Raw genomic sequence first — 11,619 nt, 5'->3', positions numbered from 1 at the left:
TGTTGTTGTTGTTGTTGATGATGATGTTTTTGTTGATGATAATGTTGTTGTTGTTGTTGATGATAATGATGGTGAATATGTTGTTGTTGCTGATGTTTATGTTGATGATAATGTTGTTGTTGTTGTTGTTGATGATGATGATAGTGATGATGAGTATGTTTTGTTGATGATGTTGTTGATGATGGTGATGATGATGTTGTTTTTTAACCAACCATTCAATCGACTGTCCGACAAACCAGCCAACCAACCAACCAAACCAACCAGCCAGCCAACCAACCAACCAACCAACCAACCAACCAACCAACTAGCCAACCAACCAACCAACCAACCAACCAATTAACCAACCAACCAAAAAATTACAGTTTCAGATACAATCTTTTTAAAAAGACATATGCAAATTGCACTGTCATTAGAAACAACGTAGAAATTGTTGGCTTAGATGGCTCGTACGATTTATCATTTCTAGATTCAATTGAAGAGGTTGGCATTTTTGCACGTAATTTGTTCCAATATTTATTTTTAATTTTTTAATTTTTTTCAATTAAATGTAAAAAAAATTATGAATGAATGACAGAACGAACGAATGAACGAACTAACAAATGAATGAATGAATGGATGGATGAATGAATGAATGAATGAATGAATGAATGAATGAATGAATGAATTGATGAATCTTTATTAATACTACAGGTCAACGGAGCTGTGTTGTTTGCTTTAAACCACGAAATGACAGCATTCAGCATGAAGAACTTGAAGATCATCAGAGGACACAACTTCATGGAAAAAGCTGGTGAGTCTATTGGCGTAACGGGCAAGATGCCTGGTTCTGCTGCTGCACTGACCGGGTTTGAATGCAAAGAGATCTTCGCTAAAATAATAACATAACGTAGCTGCCGAACCGCCTGAATGAATGAATGAATTAATGAATGAATGAATAATTGATTGATTAAAAAATATTATAATTACAAATCCTAATTCATATTATATTATACCATTATAATTTGACAGCTTTGTATATTGCATACAACCAAAACCTCCAAAAAATATCTTTTCCAAATTTGAGAGGTAAGGCCTATTATTGTCCTAATAAAAATATTATTATTAGTAGTCATAGTAGCAGCAGCAATAGTAGCAGCAGTAGTAGTTGTAGCAATAGTAGTAGCCACAGCAGCATCAAGCAGTAGTAGTGGCAGTTATCTTAATAACGATATTAATCATTCTAATATTTTCCTTCAGAAATTCAAAGGCAGGGTGTTGTAATAAGAGAAAACAACAGGCTCTGCTTTGCCAACACAATCAATTGGAATGATTTCTTTGCTATCAACACCAAGAGAACGATTAGCATTACTGATATAGATGCCAGAAATTGTCAGTTTATCAAGGATTGTTTTCAGTTTCACCGGATGAATTATTGAAAGGATGAGGATGAATGAATGATTGTTGGTAAAATGGATAAACTGTTGGATAGTTGTTGGATAGTTGGATGAACGGAGGTGAATCGAAGGATAGATATGCCACTGAATTAAATGGATGTCAATGAATTGATGAATGAGCAAATTGAGTAGATTGATGATTGGATGAATGTACAAAAGAATAATCGAATGATTGAATTGTATTTTATCAACATTTTAAGTTATAATTTATCCATAATTTTATTTTTATTTCCCTCGAACCTGTCAGGTTCAGCTTGTCCTTCGTGTGAGTCGTGCTGGGATGAAAACACATGTCAGACATGTCAGTTTCTTCTTAATATTATTTTCTAATATTTATTTTTATATTTAAAAATTTAATTTGAAAAATAGTTTCAAGTGAATTTATAAATATTATTTACATATTGAGTTTTTCTCAATGCATTAAAGTAATACTTAATGGTATGATCATGTGATTGATTGGTTTTAACATTTATCCAAACATTCTTTCATGCATTCATTCAATCCATTAACCTTAATCAGCACACAGTCTTATGTGTACATCTCAATCTATGTATCCAACCATCCATCTATCTATTTATATATCTATCTATCCATTCATTCATTTATCCATCCAATCCATCTATCCATCCATACATCCATCCATCCATCTCTCCATCCGTCCGTCCGTCCGTCCATTCATCCATCCATTCATCACCATCAGTACATAAGGTCGTATGCGATCCGGAGTGTGCCACTGGATGCGTGCCCAACAAACCCAGCCAGTGTTGTAGCAAGGATTGCGCGGCCGGATGCACTGGACAGTTCGATCGGTGTGAGGTCAGTTGGAGGAGAGTAAATCATAATAATTTTATTATTATTATAACATTAATAATAATAATAATTATTATTATTCCTCATACGGAATTTATTGCGATAGGAACACTGCGTAAACTATTTTTAAAATATATTTCTTACTCCTATGCACTTACCTTTGGCAAGGAGCACGGGAGGATCGTGCATAACAATATTAACAATTTATTACAATATTAACAATTTATTATATTTTATTTTATTTTATTTATCTATTTTGATTTGATTTTATGTCTTCATAGAGTTCAAAGAGCTCAAACATTAATAATAATAATATTTATAAAAATACTAACATTTTTAAAAATTTGGCTCTTCTCGTCAAGCTGTCTTGATCCAACCTATATGATTACATGTGAATTGATGAGATTTTTTTCCATTCGAACACACTCACAGCAGAAGCAGAATTAGTCGCCTCCACCATTACATCATCTCGTCTCGCGATGAATATTACAATTAGAAATGCAGGTTCTACAACAACTCTGGCACATGCGTGGTCAAATGCCCACCACACTACGACTACAACCAGCACACAATGAAGTATGAGAGGACGGACAATGGAAAATACGCTTACCTATTCGAATGTGTGGAAGAATGCCCTGGTAGGTACTCCCCTTAGTGCATTTATACAAGTCTCTCTTTTTATTTCTCTTTCTTTCTCTCTCTCTCTCTCTCTCTCTCTCTCTCTCTGTTATTTTTTCTTTCTCTTTGTATAAGTATGAATAAATTATTTTAAATATGCATTTTCTAGGTTTAACGGTAAGACATAACGAGGACTGCCTGAACACGTGTCCAGAGCATTTCTACAGCGACCTCAACAACACCTGTGTGCCCTGTATGGATAAGTGCCCAAAAGGTCAGTTCGTTCATTAGCCTCCCTCGCTATCTCCTAAATAGAAAAAAAATTAAAGTATTTGTAGTTTTTACGCACGCACACACACGCACAAACGTACACATACACGCCTACACACACAAACACAAGAATACACATGCACAAGAACACACACAAACACAAGAACACACACATGCACATTTACATGCATATATCCAAATATAAATATGTGTATATTATATATTGGTATATACGATAAGTTCATATATAGTATAACACAAATACATATAGTGCATATGATGAAACATTATCGAACAGTCTGCAAAATGGAATATGGAAAGAATATTGAAAAATACAGTGAGGAAGAGCTCCGGAATTTTGAAGGTTGCAACATTGTGGACGGCCACCTAATGTTGTCATGGAAAACTTTCGAAAAGTAAAAAATGACTATGACGATGACTGATTTTATTCATCTGTAGGGTTTAGTTTTAACCATCTTGCCCCTTCGATACCATTTACTACCGGCAGGATAAACAGTCGATTGAATACACTTTTTGGCGAAATCACTGAAGTGACGGGAAATGTTTGGATACAAGGCAGCAAGACAAGGAAAAATTTGAATTTTTTGAAAAATTTGAGAGTCATCAGAGGACAAGCATACAATGAGTCAGTTGGCTGCTAAATGAATTTTTTTTATCATATATTAAAATGAATCATTCCTATACATACAAAGTTACATCTTCTACTTGTTTGAATCTATGATGTTCACATGGAAGACGTGATGTTTTGCTCATTTTCAAATATCTCACAGAGCCGGGTATAGAGGATTTGGCTTAATTGTCTCAGATATGAAAGCTCTTACGGAAGTTAATTTGCCGAATTTGGAACGCATCGAAAATTCTGGACTTCGCATCAACTTGAATCCAGAACTGGTCCGGATCAGTATGATGAAACTGAAATTGGTCCGGAGCGATCCAGGGAGAGATGTCTTGGTCCTTAAAAATAATCCCAAACTTTGTTACGCTAGCAAGGAATTATTTGCAGGCATTATTGACGACAATCCCGGATATACGTACGATATCAATAACAATTCGGAAAATTGTGGTTGGTCTGGCTTTTTTCATTTTTATCTATTCTTTAACGTATCACACAGAAGTCAAACATTAAAACAATAAATATCAAATGACTAATATCTCATCTCCTCTCTTTTTCGCACTATTTTTTAAATCATCTTTTGTTGAACGCCAAACTTTTTTCCACAACTCTTTCTCTATCATTCCTCAGAGGTATTAACGACAAACGCACAGCGCATACATGAAAGACGGCAATCTCTACGCATTTGAACCCGGTCACAGAAATAACACTGCCAGGCACCTTAACCTTTATACCAACTTTTACCAAAACTTCTACCGCTAAAAACTGCAACAGTAATGAAGTGTCACGAAGAATGCGATGGACTGTGTTGGGCCGAAAATGATCCTAACTACTGCAAAGCCTGCAAGCACTTCAACCACGGAGGTCAAGTTAATTAATTGCGAATTTTAATTGCACATTTTAAAAAAATTATGCAGGATGAAATTTTTCAACTCGTTGTTCACAACCCCGTCTGAAACTGATTTTAAGCTTACGTTGTTTACTACCTCTTACTTTGGCCGACAAAACTGTACAAAGTCTTGTAAAACACATCGTTATATAGACATAAGCAGTATTAAACTTTAGTTAAGATGTAAGGTTAACTTGTTTAGAAAATTCTTTGCAACAAATGACAAAACTTTATTACAACTTAAACTACGAATCCGATTCAATATTTGAGTGGGTATGCAGAAAAATATCTTCACAAATATCAGTTAGAGCAAGTCCGATATCACCCACAGAACATAAAACTTTCGTTCAGTATTATTCTCATTAACATATCTTTCCTCACAACAGGTAAATGTGTCAATTCGTGCTCCGATCTGAGCAATCTTTTCATAGATGGGAGGAACTGCATTGACTGTGATGCCCAGTGCACGGGAGGATGCAAAGGAGAGGTCAGGCTGACCATTTCGTTCATTCTCAGTTCATACATTTAAATATTCATGTGAAGTTTCACAAATTTTTAAAAAATTATTATGAAAATATTTAACTATATTCATATAAAATAATAATTTTTGTCAATTTTTTTTATCTTCACGTTAAATTGATATAACTAAATGTGAGAACTACCAACCAAATTGTTCGTTTCATTTGCTCGTTCAAAGGGTCCAACTATGTGCAACAGTTGTTTGAACGCTAAAAACGACTCCACGTGTGTTGAATTTTGTCCCAGTAATTCTTACAAGAACGAGAGTACGAAACTATGCCAGCCCTGTGCAGAAACGTGCAAGGATGGCTGCAGTGGGCCGGGCCCTTCGTACGGTAATGGGGGGTGCAACAACTGCTACCTCTACTTCGAGAACAACAAAACGTGCGTTCTCTTGTCCGAAGATGGTAATGTTCAGTGCGACGATGGCTTCTTTAACAAACTTATTCAAGTTCAGTTCACAAATAACAGTGGAAATCTTACCAAGAAATCGATGGTTCGTGGAATTTTTGTAGAAAAAAAAATGTGTATTGCCCTAATTGGAAACTTTTATTGGATGTGATGTGCAAACCTCAGATGACGTGTGCCAAATGTGACGACAAATGTCTGGTCTGCACGGGAGAGAGCACTAAGTCCTACAATGGTCATAATAATGGTCAGTGCGAGTGCAAATACGCTGAATATGAAGGGATGTGTGTGGACAAGTGCCCGCCAGGTCTCTTAACGCCTACTTACAATACTATTATTTTTTACATATTTCATCAAATTTAATTGGCATTTGTCTTCTTTTTAGTGTCAAATTTCAATTTAATTTAATAGTTTGCATTTTCGCATTGATATATTTTATTTGTTTTTTTTGTTCGCGTTTTTCATCCATTCTCTAAAAAATTGCTGCAATTTGTTAAATTTAAAAAAAAAGATGACCAAGCTACTTTTTAGTCACCAAATCTATAAATTTTCTAAACGCTTTCTCCTCAAACTCACAGCCAGTTATAGCGATCGAGAAAAAGTCTGCAGGAGTTGTCACAACCAATGTATCGATTGTTTTGGCTCTGAGAGCAATCAGTGCATCACCTGCAAGTCTCTAGATTTATTCTCTTCTTTATCGTTATGCTAATTTATTAATCTTAATTTTATAAATTATTAATTAAAATTATTATTTTAAGTTTTTATATTAATATGAACCTGCATATTTGCATGTAAAATCCACACCACATGACGTAACCTACATACAAACACATCATACTTACAAGGTACACGATATATTTTGAGTTTTAGAGAGTATTTGAACTAGGCAAACAGACAATAACGCTTCTACCTTTTGAGCTAACTCTCAAATTTTCACCATGATTTTCACCATAATTTTCACCATAATTATCACACAAACTATAGAAATTCAAGATACTATCCTGACTTGGATGACAAGACTGAGATGCGTGGGAGCGACGAGGAAGATGTGGAAAAGTGGAATCTGGGTGTTGACGACTCCAGGCGGAGCAGAAGAAATGCTGATGGAACCGCCGAAGAAAGCAGAGGAAATGCCACGGACACACACAGATTGTACGAAACTGCTAAAGTTAGTCTCTCCATTGTCGAATTTTGTTTAGATTTATTATACGAAGTTCATAAATAAGTAAAATGTAAATCTCAGAAATTATTATTAATGATTCATAAACTAAAATTTTGAATTCATAAATTTCCAATTACACATTCATGAAATGTACGTCTGGGGAAATAATTATTTCGGAAGTATCTTCAATTTTTAAAGCTTTTAGTGAAATTTTTTTAAATTTCTTAGTTATTCTTGTAGAAATTGAAATATACGCCAATTTTCTTTTGAAACAGTTTCTCTGCGTAGACAACTGCCCCGACCAAACGCCCTACAGTAATGACGTCATATTGGACGATGGGGTGAGGCACAAGATTTGCGAAAAGGACAACCCTTTCGAAGCGTCCTTGGCAGGATTGTTAGACCTTTTTAAGTTGCATATTTCGTTTAATCATAATCTTCAAATCATTCTATTTCGTTTATTTATTATTAATTAATTATAAATAATTAATTGATTAATTAATTAATTAATCAATTATCTTGCAAAAGTCACTGTCACTGCAAAAGCAAGACCAAGCGTCTTAACCTTTACACCATCTCACAACCGATAGCCACTCCTAATTTTTTTCATTTATCATAATAATGCATTTCTCGGTTTACATTACCAAAACAAACATCTCTGGCGTTAATCCGACCTGCTGGTAAAAACTAACATAAAAAAACAACTCTACCCAACAACTACAACACTCGAACAACCCCACCCATCTACTACATTTCATCGGCAGAGGTAATCAGACGAACGTGATAGTCGGCTCAGTGGTCGGAGTTGTCGTTCTGCTGGTAGTGGTCCTTGCGATCATCACACTGTTGGTTAGGAGGCAGAAAGTCAGGTTGGAAAGAAACAAGATGAAGTTGCAGGCGGAAATTGAAGGGCTATCCGCAGGGGAGGTGAGTGTGGACGTAGCATTGCCCCCCCTTCAATGTTGTTTAATTTTACTTTGTATTTTTCTGACTCATGATAAATAAATAAAATGTATATCAAAAATTATTTTTGTATATTTTTTCTTCAAGGTTCTTGCACTAACAAAAGTTCAACCGGATCTGTCGGTCCTGAAGTTGATCGAGGAGTCGGAACTAAAGAGAGGACCGGAAATTGGATCCGGAGCGTTCGGGACTGTCTACAAAGTATTCAAATATTAAATTGTGTAATTAAAATAATTTACATAGGTTTGAAAAAAGTTTGAAAAATTATTTTAAATGATTTAAAAAAAATTAATTAGGGTGAGGCACGAGAAAGAAGACGAATAGTAATAATAACAATAATAATGACAATAAAAATAACAGGAATAACAATAGCAATAAAAATAATAGAAATTATCTAAATTACTCAAAATGGTAGTTTATTGTATGTTTAAGTATTCAATTTAAGTTTGAGTAATTAAAGACTAGTTGACAAATTTGAAGAAGTAACAATAACCACAGATAGGAAAGTAGTTAGTAATCGTCAGTATTAATATTAACCGAAATACTGATAACGTTCATAATAAACTTCCATGAGCATTTTTGACGTTTTTTCTTCAATAGAAAACCGTTTAAAAATAGCATCAACTGTTATCATTACCATCACCATTATTTTTAAAATTCATATTATTTTTATTGCTATTGTTATTTCTGTTATTTTCATTGTTATTATTATTACTATTCTTTTTCTTTCTTTTTTTCTTTCCCGTGTCTTATCCTTTCAGGACATTGTCGACCATCGACCTCCCCAAAACCCGATCTTTAACACTTTGTAGTAGTCTAAATGTGGTGATATTCAACAAGTGACACAAGGACTTCGCGAATGTTGTTCGTTGTTGACCGCGATTTCTTTTCCCTGCAATCTTTCTAGTAGTTGTTAGATTTTCCATTCTTTCCTTCCGCATGATGTGATCAAAAAACTTTAACTCCCCCTTTCGGATTATCTGTAGTAATTTCCTCTTTCATAACCGGACTTTTTTAATACATCTTCATTCGAAGAATGAGAGGACCTCTCATTATTATTATTACTATTATTATTTTTTTTATTGTTTTTAATTCCAAAGGGAATTTGGTCGCCTGTCGGCAAGCGTATCAAAGTGGCCGTGGCTATCAAGGTCCTGAACGAAGGTATGGTTTGAACTGTATTTCGGGGCCCATTTGGGGCTATCCTTTGGGCCCTATCAATTTGGCATTAATTTTGTTGTTATTATTTTTGTTGTCGTTTTGTTTTATATTTTATAATTGTTTAAACTATTTTTTTATATAAGAATTGAGAAACCCAGCTAGCTAGATCTAGTTCCGTATTCAAATTTTCATGTTTTTTTGGTAGTTGTTATTCTGGTTGAAACCAAGTCATGATTATCTTAATATTTTCTAATTTTAGTTTGCATCTTTAGAACTCGACCGTTTGTTCGAATGAACAAGTGTTTGAACCTGGAAGATGCGAAACAAAATATAGATAATGGCAAAGTTTCGAAGTTGCCATTCTTTCCGTTTTTTCAATCAGGTTCATCCACCAGTCTACAGAACGAACTTCTGGACGAAGCTCGAGTCATGTCGTCAGTGACGCACCCGTGTTGCATAAAAATTCTGGCCGTCTGCATGGCGCGGACGATGATGCTGATCACCCCTCTCGTCAACAATGGATCCCTCCTCGAATATATCAGAAAAAACAAAGCCGATAGTTCAACTCTTTTGAAATGGGCCACCCAAATAGCCAGGGTACGCCTCTAAATTAAGTATTATTCCGTCATTTTTAGCAAATGCATCATAACAATGAGCGGACTGTTGGAGGAAAGATTGCTGGCACTGCTTTGCCCCTATAACAGGAATGGGCAAACTTTTTGCTGTGAGGGCCGCATTGTGAACTATGTTACTTTTGAAAGGCAGCATATGTACGTAAATAGCAAATTTTTTTGACCTGGGGGTGAATTTATTAAAGATTTTTGGCTTCTTTTCCTCTTTTTTTGGTCATAACGTCTGTCTCTGACTGGCGACCTCTTTTTTAAAATATACATAGTTTCAAACCATCACTAGGGCATGAACTATCTGGAGCAGAAAGGAATCGTACACAGAGATTTGGCTGCCAGGAATATACTGGGTTCGTTCCTGGCACATTATTATTATTACAGTTATTATTATTATTATTATTATTATTATTATTATTATTATGAAAATTTATAAAAGTGAAATATTTTTAATTTTATAAATGAAAGTTTTTTTTTTTAATCCATCTCAGTGCACAACAAATCGCAAGTGAAGATAACTGATTTTGGACTGGCCAAGTTGCTGAACTGCGAGGAGTATTATCTGGCCACTGGCGGAAAAGTTATTTTTATTATTAAAACAAATACTACTGCTGCTACTACTGATGCTACTTTTGCTACTTGTAGCAAAAGTAGCTACAAGTAGCAAAAGTAGCAGCAGCATCAGTAGTAGCAGCAGTAATATTTCATTATTACTATTATTCTTTTTATTTATTACTAATATAATTATAACTTTAAAATTTTAAACCCAAAATATTTATTTTTTCAGATGCCGATAAAATGGATAGCTCTTGAATCCATCGAACACCGCGTTTTCACTCACAAAAGTGACGTGTGGAGTTATGGTGAGTTGCGTACCTGAATTTAAAAAATGAATTTTTACAACTCTCATATTAACTTCACTTTGTTTGTTTGTGTTGATTGGATGGTTAATTGATTGATTGATTGGCTGATTGATTGATTGATTGATCAAATGATTGATTGATTGTTTGATTGATTGATTAATTGACTTTGTTCAGTCGTTCGTTCATTAGTTTGTTTCTATAGCATAAATCTTGTAATGTATTTCTCGACTAACCTGAAATTTTTCAAACCTACTTGAATCCACGAAATGATTACCCGTCAAGATAAACCCCACACTACTGCCATCTTGCTTACAATGATCATCATTCACCGATGTTTTTTTCTCCACCAGGTGTCACATTGTGGGAATTATTTACAAGTGGTGATCGTCCATACGACAACATCAAAGCCATCGATATGGCCCAGTACCTGGAGAATGGGAACAGGTTGTCCCAGCCACCTATCTGCACTATTGATGTTTACATGCTTATGGTGAAATGTTAGTTTAGCGTTGCTTTTATTCATTTTTTACACCTTATTTTGGTATTTTTAACGTGTATTTTATGCTGTATTGGACTACTTATATGAGACTTTTGGTTTTAAAATTTTATTTTTTTTTTGACATGTTGTCAAATATTTTCTCCTACAAAACTCTGGACCACAGGTTGGTTGGTGCACGCAGAGAGTAGGCCATCGTTTGCGGAGTTGGAAACGGAATTTAGCATCATGTCAAGAGATCCAGGGAGGTACTTAGTGATTGAGGTTAGAAAAAATTAATAAAAAAAGATTTTATTAACTCTTGTCATGCGAGTTGAGTTATAGTCCTAGCTTTCTCATTTTGTATTTTTTTTTTACTCTCTGTCTCTCTTTTTCTTTCTCTCTTTTTCATTTTTGCATTAACTGTATTGGCACTTGGATATGAAGTTTTAATGCTGTTCATTAAAAAACTTTTGTCCTGAAAATTATTTTGGTAATTGGAATGAAATTTCAACATTAACAATGCATTAAGTCAAATAAACCCATAAGAACTGAATCTTCAATTTATCTTTTCCACTTTTCCAAACCGACAGGGCGACAAGTTGCTACGCCTGGCGAGCACGGCGTCCTACGACAACCACACCGACTTCCTAAACGAGATGCAGTTAAGCGGTTTGGAAGCTGAGAACATCATCAGTGGTGACGACTATTGGGATGGTGAGATGAGGAACAGCTCTTTTGAAGGCAGTGAGTCGAAGAAATTTTTTTCCAAAATTCTGACGTCTGAATGG

The 11,619-nt window shown here is 34.8% G+C and overlaps 2 protein-coding genes across 2 annotated transcripts; both read left to right on the top strand.

The window, feature by feature from the left end:
* Nucleotides 1-2,138: 2,138 nt before the first annotated feature.
* Nucleotides 2,139-2,898, top strand: HELRODRAFT_90592 (hypothetical protein; the record flags this gene model as incomplete). The annotated part of the gene is made up of 2 exons (XM_009032661.1): nt 2,139-2,249; nt 2,740-2,898. Coding segments are annotated over 2 exons (270 nt in total), but the record flags the coding sequence as incomplete, so codon positions are not given.
* Nucleotides 2,899-7,817: 4,919 nt separating this feature from the next.
* Nucleotides 7,818-11,128, top strand: HELRODRAFT_90657 (hypothetical protein; the record flags this gene model as incomplete). Its single annotated transcript, XM_009032669.1, has 8 exons — nt 7,818-7,907; nt 8,807-8,870; nt 9,250-9,464; nt 9,780-9,843; nt 9,982-10,070; nt 10,278-10,353; nt 10,704-10,850; nt 11,016-11,128. Coding segments are annotated over 8 exons (858 nt in total), but the record flags the coding sequence as incomplete, so codon positions are not given.
* Between the last annotated feature and the right edge of the window lie 491 nt (nt 11,129-11,619).

The sequence above is a fragment of the Helobdella robusta genome (assembly GCF_000326865.2).
Source record: "Helobdella robusta unplaced genomic scaffold HELROscaffold_86, whole genome shotgun sequence".
Classification (NCBI taxonomy): Eukaryota; Metazoa; Annelida; class Clitellata; order Rhynchobdellida; family Glossiphoniidae; genus Helobdella; species Helobdella robusta.
The sequence above is the reverse complement of the archived record's forward strand: the minus strand, read 5'-3'. Positions and strand labels throughout refer to the sequence as shown.